We start from the raw sequence: 19918 nt of genomic DNA on the forward strand, positions 1-19918 counted from the left end.
TAAAATAAATAAATAACATAAATATAGGACAAAACACACATCACGACAAGAGAGCCAACACTACATAAAGAGAAACCTAAGACAACAACATAGCAAGGAAGCAACACATGGCAACACAGCATGGTAGCAACACAACATGGTAGCAGCACAAAACATGGTACAAACATTATTGGGCACAGACAACAGCACAAAGGGCAAGAAGGTAGAGACGACAATACATCACGCAAAGCAGCCACAACTGCCAGTAAGCGTGTCCATGATTGAGTCTTTGAATGAAGAGATTGAGATAAAACTGTCCAGTTTGAGTGTTTGTTGCAGCTCGTTCCAGTCGCTAGCTGTAGCGAACTGAAAAGACGAGCGACTCAGGGATGTGTGTGCTTTGGGGACCCTTAACAGAATGTGACTGGCAGAACGGGTGGGTGTTGTACGTGTAGGATGAAGGCTGCAGTAGGTATCTCAGATAGGGGGGAGTGAGGCCTAAGAGTGTTTTATAAATAAGCATCAACCAGTGGGTCTTGCGACGGGTATACAGAGATTACCAGTTTACAGAGGTGTATAGAGTGCAGTGATGTGTCCTATAAGGAGCATTGGCGGCAAATCTGATGGCCGAATGGTAAAGAACATCTAGCCGCTGGAGAGCACCCTTACCTGCTGATCTATAAATGATGTCTCCGTAATCTAGCATGGGTAGGATGGTCATCTGAATCAGGATTAGTTTGGCAGCTGGTGTGAAAGAGGTTTGATTACGATAGAGGAAACCAAGTATAGATTTAACTTTAGCCTACAGCTTTGATATGTGCTGAGAGAAGGACAGTGTACTGTCTAGCCATACTCCCAAGTACTTGTATGAGGTGACTACCTCAAACTCTAAACCCTCAGAGGTAGTAATCACACCTGTGGGGAGAGGGGCATTCTTCTTACCAAACCACATGACCTTTGTTTTGGAGGTGTTCAGAACAAGATTAAGGGTAGAGAAAGCTTGTTGGACACTAAGAAAGCTTTGTTGTAGAGCATTTAACACAGAATCCGGAGAGGGGCCAGCTGAGTAGAAGACTATCATCTGCATATAAATGGACAAGAGAGCTTCCTACTGCCTGAGTTATGTGGTTGATGTAAATTGAGACGAGTGTGGGCCTAGGATTGAGCCTTGGGGTACTCCCTTGGTGACAGGCAGTGGCTGAGACAGCAGATTTTCTGACTTTATTACACTGCACTCTTTGAGATAGGTAGTTAGCAAACCAGGCCAAAGACACCTCAGAGACACCAATATAACATTCCACAAGAATGGAATGGTCTACCGTATCAAAAGCGTTGACCAAGTCAATAAAAATAACAGCACAACATTGCTTAGAATCAAGGGCAATGGTGACATCTTGAGGACCTTTAAGCTGAGCAGAAACCAGATTGCATACCAGAGAGAATACTATAGACACCATAGACCATAACCTGAGCAGAAACCAGATTGCATACCAGAGAGAATACTATAGACATCAAGAAAGCCAGTCAATTGATAATTGACAAGTTTTTCCAACACTTTTGATCAACAGGGCAAAATAGAAATAGGCCTATAACAGTTAGGATCAGCTTGATCTCCCCTTTAAATAAAGGACGAACCGTGGCTGCCTTCCAAGCAATGGGAACCTCCCCAGAAAGGAGAAACAGGATAAAAAGTTTTGGCGATAGGCTTGGCTATGATCGGGGCAGCAACCTTAAAGAAGAAATGGTCTAAACCATCTAAACCATTGGGGTCAAGTTTCAGGAGCTCCTCTAGCACCTCGGACGTAGTGACTGCCTGCAGGGAGAAACGTTGTAGCGGGGCAGGGGAAAAAGAGGGAGAAGCATCGGGGATAGTTGCATTAGAAGGGGTGGGAGATGAGGAAATGTTGGACGGGCAAGGAGGCATGGCTGAGTCAAATAGGAATCCTGATTTAATGAAGTGGTGATTAAAGAGCTCAGCCATGTGCTCCTTGTCAGTAACAACCACATCATCAACTTTAAGGGACATGGGCAGCTGTGAGGATGGTTTATTCTCCAGGTCTTTAACCGTTTTCCAGAACTTCTTTGGGTTAGACCCACAGAGAGAGAACTTTAAAGTAACTAACATTGGCCTTCTCGGATAGCCTGAGTGCACTTATTTCTCAGGCTGAGCCAGTCAGTCTGAGTATGCGTGTGCCGAGCCTTTCGCCAAATGCAATTCTTGAGGTGGAGTAACTCTGCAAGATCACGGTCAAACCAGGGGCTGAACCTGTTTTTTTATTCTAATTTTCTTTATGGGGGCGTGTTTGTTAACAATACCACTGAAAATATCAAAAAAGAAGGTCAAAGAGTATTTGACAGAGGGGATCAAGCTGATTCTATACCATTTTACAGAGGCCTGACATGAAGGAAGGCTTGCTCATGAAGGTTTTTTAGCAAGCGTCTATATGACAAATCAGGACAGGTCGTTTCACTGAGCAGCCATAGCCATTACCAGAGCCCTAAGAATAGCCAACTGCAACTGCCAAAGCTAGCCATTGGCCCTCTAGATAAGAACTGTGGGGAAAGCTAGGCCTAGGCTAGGAGATAAGCCAAAAGCTAACAAAGAATTCATTTGAAATTTGCTCTGGACTAATATAATATATTCAGGTGAGAAAAGCCAGAGAAAGGAAACAGACAGTGTCTCTGACCCCTACAAGCTCCTCAAGGACAACTAGATAAAAGGATGACAGAGAGTAATAGCAGAGGAGGAGGAGGAGAGAAAGAGTGATTGAATGATGGAGGAGGAGGTTGAAGAGAGAAAAGAAAATGGTGATAGAGTGATGGAGGATGAAGAGAAGGAGAGGAAAGAGGGGAAGGAGGGAGGAGAAAAGAGAAGCACCCAGTATCCACCCTTTAAGAGTAATTTCCCTTCCTCCTTTATTCAACATCTGTCTAACAAATCTCCACATCCGTCCTCGACAGCCTTTCATTTGTACACAGCCTGTTCCTCCTGCTGCTCTACAGAAATGAAACACAGAGATGAAACACAGAGATGAAACACAGAGATGAAACACAGAGCAGGCCGGTGAGCCGGAGGAGTCAGGCAGATTTAATCCTGTCGGGAGGATGTGATGTTTAATTTCTTCAGCCTCTCTGATGATGACATTGGTCGTCTTAGTATAAACCAGGTTACTGTCTGCCCACACACCTGCTGTATGCGTGATCTCCTCTCCTCTGTTACACTTTCACTTATCCTCTCTTCTCTCACCTCTCCTCACCACTCTTCTCCTCCACTCACTTACCCTCTACCCATCTCATCCCTCTTCTCTTCTCCTCTCCTCCCACAACCATTTTAAGGTGGCTAACAACACATCCATTACTTCCTGCCTGGTGTTAACTATCACTGAAACAATACCACATTCAGTTACATCTAAAGTAGACACCTTACATAAAGTATAGTTTCATAACCTTACAATATCAATGTTACACAGAAATGTATAGAAGGGGATTTATTGTACTGTACATGGAGGTGTACATTTTATGATCTGATCAGGTTTCGGCTCCTATTCGTGTCTACTTCAAAAGGAATGCACCTGTTGTATCAGAGTGTATGATGTGATTTAAATGAGGAAGCTCCTGCAAATGCTCACTATTATGAACATTCCAACCACACCTAATTTAGCCTACCTCAATCACACATTAAAAGAAAACTCCACAAAAAAACAATATTTTGGTATTTGTTTCATTAGCCATTGTTGATATAGTCCCAAATGTTTTGCATGTCAGCAATCAAGTTTAAGATAATTACATTTCAAAATACAGAACTCTGTCCTGCATTATTCACTTTGCATCATATGATTAGAAATGCTAAAGAGTATTTAAACAACAAGTCTGCTTTATGTAAAAAATAACTAATAAGCTACAGTTCACCATAGTATTCTCCAAAAGCCATGGAAGACACCCATTCACAGCTTTGTGATTATAGGACCCGCTATTTATAAATTGTGAACAATTTCCCCTAAGAGGGTCCTGGCTGTCGTTGGATAACATGCTTATCTGACAACTCACACAAGGCAGGCACACACATACACGCAAACATAGAGAGGAAAGCTGGAGTCAGTGAACACAGGCAGAGCACTGTATCACAGCGACACTGAAAGCTTCTCTACATCCCTAATCTAGTTGATTCATACTGTGGCGTACTCTCTGTACACTGCACCCAGGCTACATAGAGCCTGACACACTGCAAACAGAGCAGTCACATAGCAGAGAGGCTGGGAAATCATGCTTAGGGTGGACAGGGAGTTATGATCAAAGTCAGACATGGGGAGTTAGAGAGACACAGGCAGAGTGAGGGAGAGTCAGTACTGTGACAGCCTGAATACAGTCAACGTGTGTACTAGACTAGTGTGTATGTACACTTCTGCACACTGGGTGAGGGGTAGACAAACAAACATAGATTGTATAGAGCACCACACCAGTAAACACATACTGTCACATTAAAGGGACACACAGTAGAGACACGGTCTAAGTTCATAAACACATAGCCTGACAAGCATTGTTCAAATTCATTCTGGACTAAGTCATCTGTAATATTTCTGGTCACGAAAGTGAGAAAAGCAGACATGGTAACGAGGTTTAAAAATCAGGAAGTGATTTCACAGGCCCACCCAAACCACCCTTCTGTCTAGTCTGTGATGCTAACAACATGCTATCTGCTATCACTTTTCCATTAGTAAGCAAATACATCCAACTCTAGTCGAGTGAACGGTATTCATGACTAAACTGCGAATTTTAAGCAAGTTGTTTCAATGAGTAGATGTAGAAATACAGGAACATAGTTCTGGAACTGCAACCAAGAGGAACCAAGTACCCCAACGACTCCACTACAGACCACACAACTGCCCATCCTAGCCTTTACGTACATCCATCCAACAAAAGGACTTACTTCTTGCCCTTGATGTGATTCCTGTATTGCTGGTCCCTTCGTAACATGTTTCCCTTCAGAGACAGGGCCTTGCTATGACAGTCAGGAAACAGGCTCATCTTAACAGCAGCGTATTGAACAGATAATCTATAGAGTAGAGAGGAAACCTGTCGCTACTAAACCACACCACCACACAGCAACACTGTCACAACCATGAATATCTTCCTCTCTTTCTCTCACACTGCAGCTGCATTCTGGGGCCTCTTTTTTTCTTTTTTAGTCATGTGTTTCCTGTCCCTGCCCTCGCTCTCCCAGCTTCCTTTGGGAGTGGTGGTGACCCTGTGACATCATAGCCTTTCCCTTCCCTCCTCCTCTTCTCTCCCTTCATCCCTCTGTCTGCCAGACGGCTGGCCTCTCAGTCAAATACAACTGGCTTCTCACAGCCAGTTAACTACAGCCAGCTTTGCATATTCAACCAAAGTGGGATAAAGGGGCCCCTATCTTCCTAGCCAATACTACTCAATAAAGGGTCCCCCATCTACCTTACTCATTTCCATGTTACGCTATCTGATACCGCACACAAACACATATCCTATTCATCAAAGACAATACAGGCTAGCAGAAAGTACATTTTTTAATCGATTAAAACCCCTTAATAGTTTCTGTTTCAGTTTACCAACCTTTTCCTGCGACTCTGGTTCCATTCCATTTTGGATGGAGGAGGGAGGAGATGGAAGCCCCTCGGCAAATCAGGTGATGGTTTAGAAGGAGATAACATTTCCTTTAGCCAATTAAGACGATCCTTGAAGAGGAGTCTGTTTCCTAATAGGAATCCTAACAATTCAGGTGATCTTTACAAAGGAAATGGTGTCTCTTTGTTAAGAGCCTCTGAGCCTCTGAGCCTCTTGTAGCTACCGCAGCACAGAAAGAAAATGTTTTAGGCAGGACACAGAACAGACCTATGAGGATGAGCATACTAGTCTAGCACTGGTACTTTCAAGTTTCACTTCCTTACAGATCCCCCTACAAAATCCCTACTTTCAAAACACAAGTTTCACATCAGTAGCATGGTCAGGAGGGAAAGGCCACAGAGCCTAACAATTCAAAACAAAGAGAGTGGGTGTCTTAAATAGTTGCCACAGAGCCATACAGTACAGCTATAGTATACGCGATTATATAATACATCATTATGTAGTGTTAAGGATTTAATCTGCTGTGCTATCCATCAGTTACGACAGATCATGTCACATGAGCACCATTATACCACATCAGTAAGATGAAAAATAACACTGATGTCTAAGGCCATGCAACGAACAGCTTGAATCCTCTTTCTAACTCCCTTCTGGCACATCTTTTAAGATAAGTCTAGTGGTTAGAAATATGGTGTATGGCTATTTACAATGAATGCATCAATTTTAAACAGGTCTTTTAAGAGGAGTCCTCATCTTAAAGAGGCAGAGACAAAGAGAGACAGAGAGACAGAGACAGAGACAGAGAGAGAGAGAGAGAGAGAAACAGAAATGAGAGGCAGAGAGAAAGAGAAAGAGAGAAGAATGTGCCTTAAGAATGGAAAGGCTCTGGGGGGTTTCTGTTGCATGTCCTTGAGAAATTGACTTCTTTCAGCCTTGGAGGAGTGTGTGTGCGTACAGGAGTGTGTTAGTGTGTGTGTCTGTGTGCATATACTGTATGAGCATACGTCTGACCAGCCAGGTATTGATTGAACCTGGGTCATCCGTGTGGCAGTACTGTACAGTACAGTACTGTATAGTATTTGTGTGTGTGACCTGCAGGGTTGCCAATGTGCTGACACAACAACAGAGCTTGCTGTATGTTTTTTAGCCATTGGGGGCAGCAGAGCAAGCTGGCAGAAACAGTTACAGGACCTCGCTCTCTCAAGAGAATATCATTTGTCTGACTTTTGATAGACCATGAACTGATAACTCCTATGAATGAGTATGCGAGTAATTTCGTTCTATTAAAAAAAAAAGAAGTTATGACATTAAAAAAAAAGTTAATACTCGCAAAGAAGGTTACTTTCAAAACAGGTAAATGATGATAGCATTGTGTGTATGAAAAGCATATGTTTTTGTTGACCCCTGTAAAGAGACATACCATGTTACCATACCATGTTATTGTTCCTGCTGAGTCAATATATTTCTACTGTACACCTGCGGTGTGCGTTCCCAACTTCCCAAGTGTCAAATGTCAAACACTAAACTCACAACATCTACATTACATTCAACAAAGGGCATCCAATCCACCCAGGAGCAAATTCTCCTCAAAGTCCTTCCACTGAGGGCCATCCAAAGAGTCAAGTAGTAGAGATCCAATTCTTGAGGGAGAACTGAAACATCAGTCAATGCCATGGATGCCTGCCTAACAGACTCAGTACACTACCAGAAGGAAACTTGTAAACTGGACTCTTATCATCGATTGTAACATAAAACGCCTCTCTCGGAGTTCTGGGAGTGGGGTCAAAAGCAAAATCTCCTTACCGGCTTTTAAAAGCATGAATGAAAACTCAATAAAGCTAAACACATGGTTTTGAGCAGTAGGCTTTGTGGTCTCTGGTTTCTCATGGTGAGCCCTGGGACTGCCCCATGCTGAGAGAGTTGGAGGATTGACTAATAGGAACAGGTTGCTCCGTGAGAGCGCCACAGTATTTTCCCATGAAGCTGCTGTTCCTGCTGCCGCTGGCTCTGTGAACAGCGCGCACACACACACACACCACTGGCGTTCTGTGAGGACCATGGAATTTTTCCACCCCTGAGAATCCCAACAGCCTCCAAATAATCCATTCCAGCTATTTTCCCCAATTTAGTTTATTTTTATCTGCCATTCTAGCACTCACTGAGCTTTCAGTTCTACTTGGGGACCAACTAGCTGACGGGATGGTTGGAGTGTGTTTTCGTGATTTTCTTATATTTAGCCCTAACCCTCTTTTTCCTTCTGTGTTGCTTGAGGGGAGTAGGGGGACGCAGGCGGCTTTCCATAGTCTCAGATCAGGAAAGCCATCTTAACCCCCCCTTTTTCCTTTACCATGACAATCCCTTCCTCCCCAAGGGAAGGATCAGAAATCTATTACCTCCATATTCTAGACAGACAGGGAGAATTAGAATGTGACAGCATGCATGTTAGCCCTTAGCTATTTTTATTTGTTGTGTTATTGAACAGATAGGACAGTGAAGGGAAGACAGGAAAGGTAAGAGAAATGCAGTCAGAAAGGCAGTGTGTGGAAGTCGACAAGCCACACGTTACACAGTGGTAGTAGTGGTAAAACGTGTCTGACTTGTTTGTCCCAACAGGGTCGATGACAGCCAGGTCTTCTCAAAGTAACATTCAGTAGAGAAGGAGTTCCTACATTCCACCCACACAGGGCTCAGGTGTGAATTACATTTGTGTGAGAGAAATGTGACCTCTTTTCTGTTCTAGCCTCTTCGCAACATACATATTATGAACACACACACACACACACCCTACCGCCTCCCTTACCCCCCATCGAAAGCCAGCACTGTGGAGTAGCCAGATGTGTCTCTCCCTCTCATCTCTGGCCCATCTGTATACTCTCTGACTGTCACACACACACAAACGCACGCACACACAAAAAACTCCAAAACCCTTTTTCGCCTCTCTCCAGTGACCCAGATGTCCTCATCCTCAGATCTCCCGTTGGGTCATCCAGCAGAGCTGTGAGTCACTAACGCAACACCAAGCACCCAGGCCAATTTTCCACACAGAAAAGAGAAACCCCACTAGCAGACTTAGCAGAATGAGAACAGTGGATAAAGGATCCAGGGGACAGTTTTTACAGAGAGAGCCAGGTTCTGACTAATGGATGACACACTGCTGACTACCAGCAAAGGGATTCAAATGGACACAGATCACATGCACAAGACCTATGTGCATGTATAGCCCATACATATAGCACAACAAAACACAAACAACTACAAGTGCATGGTATAGTTAGCGATATGGGCCAGTTTCCAAGATCCAGTAATAGGTGTCCTGTAAACCGTCCCAAAATGGTCTACTTATGAGGTTAATAAGCGGTGGTAGAACCAGGTAAATAACAGTGCCTGTGTGGGTCATTTTTAATGATTTCTAAATGAGAAACATATCAAAGAGATATCCTCTGAGTGTGACAGGGTGATCTGATCTCCTGCTTCCTGAAACTAGGTTCGTCATCCCAAGAACACAGAGTGTAAAACCGAAAATAAACTAAAGAGACAGGGTGGGAGCAATTATGTAAGCAAGACGACGACAACAACAGGCAGTGTCCTATTAATAACATCCCAATCTCCAGCGGGCACACTACTTTCTGGGAAAAACTGTCTGGTTTTCAAGCAGAGTGAAACAACTTCACCAGCTCCTGGATTAATTAGTTAGTCAGTATAAAGGGGAGTTGCACAACCAGGGAGGGCTGATGTTTGTCATGGTCTGTTGCATCACATACTGTACATACAGAACAGCAGCATCATTGGGCAGAGGGAGGTTCTGTGGCCATGTTAAGTTCAAGTTTAGGTCAGTGATGGGGTGGGGTGTAGATTAACTCATTTACAACTACTCTCGTTACTGTAATTGCGTAGCTTTTCTGAAAACGTGTACTTTTTTTTGTATTTTTCAGCCAGTAATTTGACTTCTACTTTTTACTTCTAAATTTCATTAAAATAACAGTACTTCTACTTGAGTAGGATATTTCAGTACTTTTTACACCACTGGAAGAGGGCGATTGAGAGTGAGGTGAGTGAGTGAGGAAAAGAGGGAGTGAGTGAGAGAAAGAGTGTGAATGGGTGAGTGAGTTAATGTCAGCCAGTCCCATGGACAAGTAACAGAGGGGTGAATGAGGGATTGAATGGGTGAAGAGTCTGAAGTATATTGAAGTCTGGCAGATGTACTGTTTATACACTTCATTTTGTATTGCTTTTTTATTTATCAATACATGTGTATTGCTTTGTATGTTTGACTTATTTTTTAAATGTTAATAATATATTTTTGGCAAATCCTTTTTAACATACAGATGTGCCTTGTTGCAACTCATAAAATAACTGAACTTAGTTTCTGCTGTACATTTATTTCCTCTCTTCCTTTTTCAATACAATGCATGGAAAAGATCATGTGTAACAACGTTCAGGTAACCTTAGAAAAATTAGATAATTATCAAGGTCAATGTTGCTATTTTAAAATTAACTACATTTTTAATTCAATTTTAAAATGTAAAATCAATTTAAATGCACGGTGTTTCCTCCGACACGTTGGTGCGGCTGGCTTCCGGGTTGGATGCGCGCTGTGTTAAGAAGCAGTGCGGCTTGGTTGGGTTGTGTATCGGAGGACGCATGACTTTCAACCTTCGTCTCTCCCGAGCCCGTATGAGAGTTGTAGCAATGAAACAAGATAGTAGCTACTAAACAATTGGATACCACAAAATTGGGGAGAAAACGGGGTAAAAAAAAAAAAAAATATTAAAAAAAATTCCAAAACTGGTCATTATGAATAAGACAAGTAGCATGAACATCAGTTGTCTGTCAAAAGATTGACAGGAGAAGAGACTGACTGATCAGTGAGAGGAGACTGTTTAAGCAGCACTCACCTGAAGCATACAGTGTGCCAGTCATTGTTGAGTGCCTGGAGATACTGTTCATCATAGATCCGTTGTCTGCATCCCGCACACACGGGCAAGCTTCTGCCAGCTGTAATACATGACACACACACAGTTAGTGGACAGATCAAAGGACAACATGTGCGGACAGACCCCTTCCCTTTTTCCACATTTCCATATTCCTAAATATGATTAAATTAATGTTTTTCCTCATCAATCTACACATAATACCCCATAATGACAAAGACAAGCAATGTTTTTAGAAATGTTTGCAAATTTATACAAAATAAAAACAGAAATACCTTATTTACATAAGTATTAAGACCCTTTGCTATGAGACTCAAAATTGAGTTCAGGTGCATCCTGTTTCCATTGATCATCCTTGAGATGTTTCTACAACTTGATTGGAATCCTCCTGTGGTAAATTAAATTGATTGGACATGATTTGAAAAAGGCACACACCTGTCTATATGAGGTCCAACAGTTGACAGTGCATGTCAGAGCAAAAACCAAGCCATGAGGTCGAAGAAATTGTCCATAGACAGGATTGTGTCGAGACACAGATCTGGGGAAGGGTACCAAAACATTTCTGCAGCCTTGAAGGTCCCCAAGAACACAGTGGCCTCCATAATTCTTAAATGGAAGAAGTTTGGAACCACAAAGACTTTTCCTAGAGCTGGCCGCCTGGCCAAACTGAGCAATCGGGGGAGAAGGGCTCCAGAATCTAATGGTAACTCTGACATGGCGCCAGAATTCCTCAGTTAAGATGGGAAAACCTTCCAGAAGGACAACCATCTCTGCAGCACTTCACCAATCAGGCCTTCATGGTAGAGTGCCCAGAAGGAAGTCACTCCCCAGTAAAAGGCACAACAGCCCACTTGGAGCTTGACAAAAGGCACCAAGGAACTCTCAGACCATGAGAAACCAGATTCTTTGGTCTGATAAAACTAAGATTGAACTCTGAATATCTGGAGGACGCCTGGCACCATCCCTACGGTGATGCGCGATGGTGGCAGCATCATGCTGTGAGGATGTTTTTCAGGGGCAGGGACTGTGAGACAAGTCAGGATCGAGGGAAAGATGAACAGAGCAAAGTACAGAGAGATCCTTGATGAAAACCTGCCCCAGAGCACTCAGGACCTCAGACTGGGGCAAAGGTTCACCTTCCAACAGGACAACGACTCTAAGCACATAGCCAAGACAATGCATGGGTTTGCTTCTGGACAAGTCTCAATGTCCTTGAGTGGTCCGGCCAGAGCCCGGACTTGAACCCGAACAAACATCTCTGGAGAGACCTGAAAATAGCTGTGCAGCAACGTAACCCATCCAACCTGACAGAGCTTGAGAGGATCTGCAGAGAAAATGGGAGAACCTCCCCAAATACAGGTGTGCCAAACTTGTAGCGTCATACCCAAGAAAACTCAAGGCTGTAATCACTGCCAAAGGTGCTTCAACAAAGTACTGAGTAAAGGGTCTGAATAGTTATGTAAATGTGATATTTCAGTTTTTATACATTTGCACACAAAAAAAATGTAAACCTGTTTTTTTTGCTTTGTCATTATGGGGTATTGTGTGTAGAATGAGGAGGGGGGGGAAAAAAACATTTGTTCCAGTTTAGAATAAGGCTGTAACATAACAAAATGTGGAAAGAATCGAGGGGTCTGAATACTTATCACTACTGGTGATGGAGTATGCCAATATATTATTGATCAAGGGTTGATAGCTCTGTTTCAGTGGAAAATGCTTTAAAAAGCCTGACAAGTACTCAAAAGCGAGTCTTCAACTATATTTCTGGTTAACTTAATTTTTTTTTCAATGCACATGTCACTGCCAGACAAACGTAATAATGTAAGATTACTGTTGACACTAAATGACACAAATACTTTCTATACAAACTAAACCATAGCACCAGTTAGACAGCTAAAAATAGTTTTCATCAAATGACCCTCAGTAGCTTCAAGGCACAAAATCACCTAATTTCATAATGGAGGGAAATTATCCTCATTTAAGATAAGCTGAGTGTTAGAAATGTGGGATATTTTCAGGGGCTTGCAAATGTGTCTTTTATCTTTTACTACAGTTCTTAGAAGCAGAGCTTTGGAGCGGTGGATTAACACAGAAGAACCACATTAATGTATTCTATGCTGCTTTTACTTGTGGGAGGATGTAGGTGTGTGTGTTTAGAATGACCACAAGAGCATTTATTTTCCCTGTAAATCCAGAATGAGAAAAGTGTGGATATGGTAATCACACAGGAACATGGTGTCAGAAAAAAATGACTATTTATTTGTAGAGGATGAATAAGATGAACCACAACATAAGATTATGTTCATATGTGAGCAATGGAAAGTTTCATCTGAGAGAGAAAGAGGGGAGAAAGCAAAGGAGTGAGAGGGAGTCAGAGAGAAATATTGACAGAGCGAGACGAGAGAGAGAACAGCGAGCAAGAGCCAGAAAGCTGCCACAAAGTGCTCGGATCTTCATAAATCGGTTTCCTCGTTTTACATTTGTCATTGTGACTTGTCACTGCCTTTTAGGGTTCAGTGAGTCCATTCAACCTTATTCCAGAGGTCTTGGCAGCCCTTAAAAAGTTATTGGCTTCATCACAAATGGCACCCTATTACCTATATAATGCACTACATTTGACCAGAGACCTATGGGCCCTATTCCCTATGTCAGTGTTCCCCAACCCTGGTCCTTGGGTACCCCCCAACAGTACACATTTTTATTGTAACCCTGGACAAGCACACCTGATTCAACATGTCAACTAATCATCAGGCCCTCAATGAGCTGAATGAGGTGTGTTTGTCCAGGGCTACAACACTAAGGTGTACTGTTGTGCTCGAGGACCAGGGTTTGGATACATTTCCCTATATAGTGCACTACTTTGACCAGAGTTCTATGGGCCCTGGACAAAACGAGTGCTCTATAAAGGGAATAAGGTGCCATTTGGGACATACACCTAGATACAGTGGGGTCCGAAATGATTGACGCCATTGATAAAGATGACCAATAGTGACTGTATAAAATAAAAAAATACAAATACTGAGCTATATTGTAAAAACAAATAACGTGGGAAATCGTGTTCTTTTATAATAATATAATTGCTCAGAGAAAGAGATTTTGTTTAACAAGTAATAATTCATACCACCATGATATGCTAACCTCTCGTTATTGGCAATGGTGAGAGGTTAGCATCTTGGGGGTAATTTTATTTGTCACATGCTTTGTAAACAACAGGTGTAGAATAACAGTGAAATGATTACTTACAGGTCCTTCCAAAAAATGCAGAGAAAGAAAATGACAAAATAATAGATAAGTAATAATAAATACACAATGAGTAATGACAACTTGGTTATATACACAGTACCAGTTAAGCATTTGGACACACCTACTCATTCAAACGTTTTTCTTTATTTTTACTATTGTCTGCATTGTAGAATAATAGTGAAGACATCAAAACTATAAAATAACACATACGGAATCATGTAGTAACCAATAAAGTGTTAAACAAATCAAAATATATTTTATATTTGAGATTCTTCAAAGTAGCCACCCTTTGCCTTGATGACAGCTTGGCACACTCTTGGCATTCTCTCAACCAGCTTCACCTGGAATGCTTTTCCAATAACCTTGAAGGAGTTCCCACATATGCCGAGCACTTGTTGACTGCTTTTCCTTCCCTCTGCTGTCCAACTCATCCCAAACCATCTCAAGTGGGTTGTCGGGGGATTGTGGAGGCCAGGTCATCTGATGCAGCACTCCATCACTCTCCCTTTTCACCATATAGTCCTCACACAGCCTGGAGGTGTGATGGGTCATTGTCCTGTTGAAAAACAAATTATTGTCCCACTAAGCACAAACCAGATGGGATATCGCTGCAGAATGCTGTGGTAGCCATGCTGGTTAAGTGTGCCTTGAATTATAAATAAGTCACTGATAGTGTCACCAGCAAAGCACCCCCACACCTCCTCCATGCTTCACGGTGGGGAACCACACATGCGGAGATCATCCTTTCACCTACTTCGCGTCTCACAAAGACATGGCGGTTGGAACCAAAAATCAAAAATTTGGACTCATCAGACTGAAGGACAGATTTCCACCTGTCTAATGTCCATTGCTCATGTTTCTTGACCCAAGCAAGTCTCTTCTTCTTATTGGTGTCCTTTAGAAGTGGTTTCTGTGCAGCAATATGACCATGAAGGCCTGATTCACACAGTATCCTCTGAACAGTTGATGTTGAGATGTCTGTTACTTGAACTCTGTGAAGCATTTATTTGTGCTGCAATTTCTGAGGCTGGTAACTCTAATGAACTTAACTCTGGGTCTTCCTTTCCTGTGATGGTGCTCATGAAAGCCAGTTTCATTATAGCGCTTGATGATTTATACGACTGTCCTTAAAGTAACTTACAAAGTTCTTGAAATGTTCCGGATTGACTGACCCCCATGATAGACTGTTGTTTCTCTTTGCTTATTTGAGCTGTTGTTGCCATAATATGGACTTGGTCTTTCACCAAATAGGGCTATCTTCTGTATACTCCCCTGCCTTGTTACAACACAACTGATTTTATAAAATGCAAGAAGGAAAGATTTTACACAAATGACCTTTTAACAAGGCACACCTGTTAATTGAAATGCATTCGAGTGACTACCGTAATTGTACAATCTTCTAAATGGCATTACTTTGGCAGTTAGTGGAAGTGCAGTTCAATGCTCCAGCTGATCTTACAATGGAAACCTGATCTTGCAGCTAAATATCTGGTCGATCTTTTATTTTTCACAAATGTTATAGTGTAGGCTATATAATTTGCCTCCCCTAAGTCATTGACAGTATTATGTGTACTCAACTTCCAAAATATAGTGCACTATAAATGGGATAGGGTGCCATTTGGGACACACACAAGATATTTGCTGGGCAATGGGTCCCTTCCCCTGCAGTGGTTCAATATTAGGAAGTCAGCGCTGGAGTAGTTGTATTGATTGTATTGGCCAACACATCTACTCTGCACTAATGGCCCTCTCCCAGCCTCTCTCTGACTGATCTGCTTTCCCTGACGACCGCTGGTGTTGCGTCTCAAGAGGGCCAGACTCCAGTCCATCACAAACTGATACACAGACACATGGAGTCAGCAGCACTAGTCAGATGCCCTGTCTCTGTCACAACTCACATAGACGCAGGCAGGCAGGCGCGCATGCACACACAAATATTATGCATGTGCATGCACAAACACACAGCGCACACACACACTTGTATGGGCGCACACACATTTACTCAGCTCTGATAAAGGATGACACTCAAGTTCGGGTGCAGTCATTCACGCTGATATGAGCTAAACATTCTGTAATCAAATCAAATTGAATGTTATTGGTCACATACACAGGTTTGGCAGATGTTATTGCGGGTGTAGCAAAATATTTGTGTTTCTAGCTCCAACAGTGCAATAATATCTAACAATTTCACAACAATACACACAAATCTAAAGGAATGGAATTAAGAATATATAAATATATGAATGGGCAATGTCGGAACAGGATTAGAGTAGAATACAGTATATACATATGAGATGAGTAATGCAAAATATGTAAACATTATTAAAGTGACTAGTGTTAGTGTTCCATTATTAAAGTGGCCAGTTATTTCAAGTCTAAGTATATAGGGCAGCAGCCTGGCTGTAACAGTCTGATGGCCTTAAATTGAAGCTGTTTTTTAGTCTCGCAGTCCCGGCTTTGATGCACTTGTACTGACCTCGCCTTCTGGATGATAGTGGGGTGAACAGCCAGTGGCTCGGGTGGTTGTTGTCCTTGATGATCTTTTTGGCCTTCCTGTGACATTCGGTGCTGTAGGTGTCCTGGAGGGCAGGTAGTTTACCCCCGGTGATGCATTGGTCAGACCGTACCACCCTCTGGTGAGCCCTGCAGTTGCGGGTGGTGCAATTGCCATACCGGGCGGTGATACAGCCTGACAGGATGCTCTCAATTGTGCATCTGTAAAAGTTTGTGAGGGTTTTAGGTGCCAAAACTAATTTCTTCAGCCTCCTGATGTTGAAGAGGCACTGTTGTGTCAATGTGGATAGGGGGGTGCTCCCTCTGCTGTTTCCTGAAGTCCACGATCAGCTCCTTTGTTTTGTTGACGTTGAGTGTGAGGTTATTTTTCTGGCAGCACACTCCCAGGGTCATCACCTCCTCCCTGTAGGTTGTCTCATCATTGTTGGTTATCAGGCCTGATGATGTGTGTCAGTGTCACACAATGCAAGGCCCAAGTGCATACCATTTTCATCTCTGAACAAAATCTGATTTCAACAACCTGTTAAGTGAACCTGCATTAGTAGGAATATACTACTAGTAATTGTACACCCTTCTAGTGGCATTACTTTGACAATTAGTGGAAGTGCAGTTTAATGCTCCAGTTGATCTTACTATGGAAACCAGATCTTGCAAAGGAATTTCTGGTCGATTACCCCTCCTGTGAGGACCCAGTAACAACATTGTCCAATTGGATATTTAGGCGCCCTATCCTGTTGATATTACTAGGCTACTTGTCATTGACAAGTTTCCCACCTAATCCTTTTTCATAAATGTTATATTGTAGGCTACATTATTTTGTATATTCAACTTCCACAATATAGGCTAGTGAGCTAGCTAAAGTATCAGTGGAACTAGTTACATTGCAACTAGGCTAAACGAGGTCATGGATTCACAGGAATGGAATGCCAAGAAAGGGTATTGATTATTTAAAATAAAGTCTAACTATCAGTTTTGAAGTTGTGTTGTTGTGGATCAGAGCAGTGCTGTGGTTTCAATGTCCCATGTAATTTGTATTTAATTAGATTGAACTAACCAAAACATTAACAGTTCTAATACCCAAATTATTATACTTCTAAACACCATCCCGGCCGTGTTATCATTATGCAGCGGGCTTGTGTTACTCGGAAATAAAATATAACGACTACCTACTTGTGTTATTGCAGCAAAACAAGGACATTCTTTATTGATCATTCTCAAAGAATACATGTCACCAATCTCACCCTCCAAAAACACCATAAACAATGTATCTATTGTGTTGTTTATTATGAATTCAGTGTAGCATCTCTGTTATCGAGCGATGAAAGGTTCACTACACTAGCTCTAATAACATCTCCCGCCCTGACACGTTTCAAGACACCCGCTATCGTCTTTCCAGAGAAAAACTGCGTATCGAAAACTTGAACTCACCTTCTTCCTCTCCCATACGTTCGTCCTTCCAGTTACAACAGAACAGCATCAACCTCATTCACTCTCCGACTCGGAGCTCTATGAGAGCCTGCCTCTGATGAACAGATAACCGGTCTAGTAGTGTTGTGTGTGTGTGTATGCAGCCCGCTGGACGCCCCTTACAGCTTGACACTACTTCGAAAGATATTCTGCGATTCATTCGAAGAAGAGAGGATGGGCGAATTAAAACATTCCGGCAGAGGACAGGAAGCTATGGGTTGGCCAACCGACAACAATCCCTGGAATTTTTGTCTGCGCAGCAAAAGCACAAGCAACTGAGGGCAGAGAGGAAGGGATGCGCAGTGCACCCATCACAGAAATGAGCTGTATCATCTAGTCTATGAGAACAGGCTGGAATAGGCTAGTTGCATTAATAAAAGACTAGCCTACGTTCAGCCATTTTAAAGTTCGTGAATAACATTTGAGCCATTGATTCATTTTGATATGTTGGTGCAGTTTTGGTGCAGATGGAAAAACGCTGATGCCTGGGCACAAATGTGTATTCATTAAAACAATTTTATTTCTTTTTTTTACTGAAGCAAATAAAAGGTCGGTATTGCTGGGCACAAGTCAAATGTGCTGTGAAAATTAAAAAGTACAAAACCCCATAATTCCTTATTTTTTTCTGTTTAAATCAGATGAATACTATCCCACGGCACAGGGCAGCGGCCCCTGACAGGTGTGGCTCACACATTTCATAAAACCATCACGGAGTAGGCTACAAGAACTGAAGAGAGGGAGAGTCATGATAACCTAGGGCTATTACTACAACATACAGTTAGTTGCCTTATTCTAGATTACACAAATCTGGAGATAGTCTACTTTTCTGACCAGAAACATTTGAAACTTGAATAATGAGAGGCAATTTGCATAAATTAAACTATAACTGCATGTGAAACTAGAATGATTCCAGATATGCATAACATTCTAGGCACTTAATCTTGGACACCAGAAAAATTATACATAATTAAGAAAACAAAATGTTCATGTCATACATACATAATGTACAATACATGCCAGAGCAGTATCGAAAGGATTTGAATTTTACTTTGACATTTTTGTAAAACCTGCATTTCTAAAAACTAAAAACATACAAATCATTTAAGAAACAAAACACACCGCATTTCAAATGATTGGTACAAACCGACACAATGTACGATATGAATATCACTAAAGATCACCTAAAAATCTTTTGAACACCTTTGGATTGATTGTCATCAGCTTTCCCACATTCAGAGCAAAACCTGCTCTTCATACTTCACAAATTTGGCGGAAATCAAGGTAAGAAGGCTGAAGATAGGCTACTTAAACCATGGCACTTAAAATAGTTACTGATGGCAGATGGACTGTGAAACCTGTGCCCACACACACCCGCTATGCCACTGCTATTTCACCCAGGGCTATAAATAGCAGCAGAGATGATAGAAAGCCAGAGGAGGCAGTTCAGCACTTTACCAACCATACCTCTTGAAGCTCAACCCTTAGTTTGACGTGTCAGTATGTGAAGATCTCCAACTTTGGTACACACAGACACTAAGCAATTGGGGATACTGCAGTAGAGGGATGTACTGTCACAGAACTGGCTGAATCTTTCACATTCTCCTATCTACCCAAACACGCACACATCTATGGCAACACGTGCAAGCGCACACGTACACACAGCCACATAGGCAAACATCCACACAAACACGCCCACACACATGCACGCACACACAACTACTGAGTAGAGCTACTAAAAGGGGAGCATCGCAGGCATGTCAGTAAGAGATGATGAGCACCATGACCACTGTAACGATAAAGGCACAATCAATAACACCAAGTCACATCAAATGTGTGCAAAAGTCTGGGTCGGTGGGTTTGTATAAAAAATATCAAATAAAGTACAACATATCTTTACATACTGTAATGGGGGATTTTGTGCATATAAAATGTACATTCTAGATAATGCAGTAGCACCATTGTTTCTTGAAATTCAACTTCTTCTCAAGAACATCCTCTACTTCCGCCTTCCACAGTATTTGCTTTGGCATCCAGCAGCAACTCCTCCTGTTCAGAAACCACATTGGAAAAGAGGATATTTTAAATGCATGCATTTGAAAGATGGTTTGGATTCATGCATTTCTACTTGGTTCGGAACCAGATTTAAGAATTGTTTTGGTCACATGCCAGAGGATGTGTGTGTGTTT

The 19918-nt window shown here is 42.1% G+C and overlaps 2 protein-coding genes across 38 annotated transcripts in view; both read right to left on the minus strand.

Annotated features, from left to right (window-relative positions):
* LOC110503880 (LIM domain kinase 1) overlaps positions 1-18015 on the minus strand; it is a 72187-nt gene extending 54172 nt beyond the window's left edge. For 2 of the 4 annotated variants that reach the window (XR_005039323.1, XM_021582494.2), the window contains exons 1-2: positions 17694-18015; positions 10473-10572 (exon numbers count right to left, since the gene is read on the minus strand). Coding sequence is in view for 3 of the 4 variants with exons in the window: in XM_021582494.2 (XP_021438169.1) it covers positions 10473-10572; positions 17694-17751 (158 nt within the window). In the remaining variant the exon portion in view is untranslated. Of the gene's footprint in view, positions 1-4906; positions 5286-5565; positions 5817-10472; positions 10573-17693 lie in introns of those variants that run through there. The other 2 variants (XM_036961281.1, XM_021582495.2) reach the window with 2 other exon arrangements.
* Positions 18016-18228: 213 nt separating this feature from the next.
* The window catches only part of LOC110503876 (elastin), a 93753-nt gene continuing 92063 nt past the window's right edge, over positions 18229-19918 (minus strand). For all 34 annotated transcript variants that reach the window (XM_021582469.2, XM_021582468.2, XM_021582461.2 and 31 more), the window contains one exon: positions 18229-19778. In XM_021582469.2, coding sequence (XP_021438144.2) covers positions 19729-19778 — 50 coding nt within the window. In that variant the 3' untranslated portion in view covers positions 18229-19728. The remainder of the gene's footprint in view (positions 19779-19918) is intronic.

Source organism: Oncorhynchus mykiss, chromosome 24, assembly GCF_013265735.2.
Source record: "Oncorhynchus mykiss isolate Arlee chromosome 24, USDA_OmykA_1.1, whole genome shotgun sequence".
In the NCBI taxonomy this organism is placed as follows: Eukaryota; Metazoa; Chordata; class Actinopteri; order Salmoniformes; family Salmonidae; genus Oncorhynchus; species Oncorhynchus mykiss.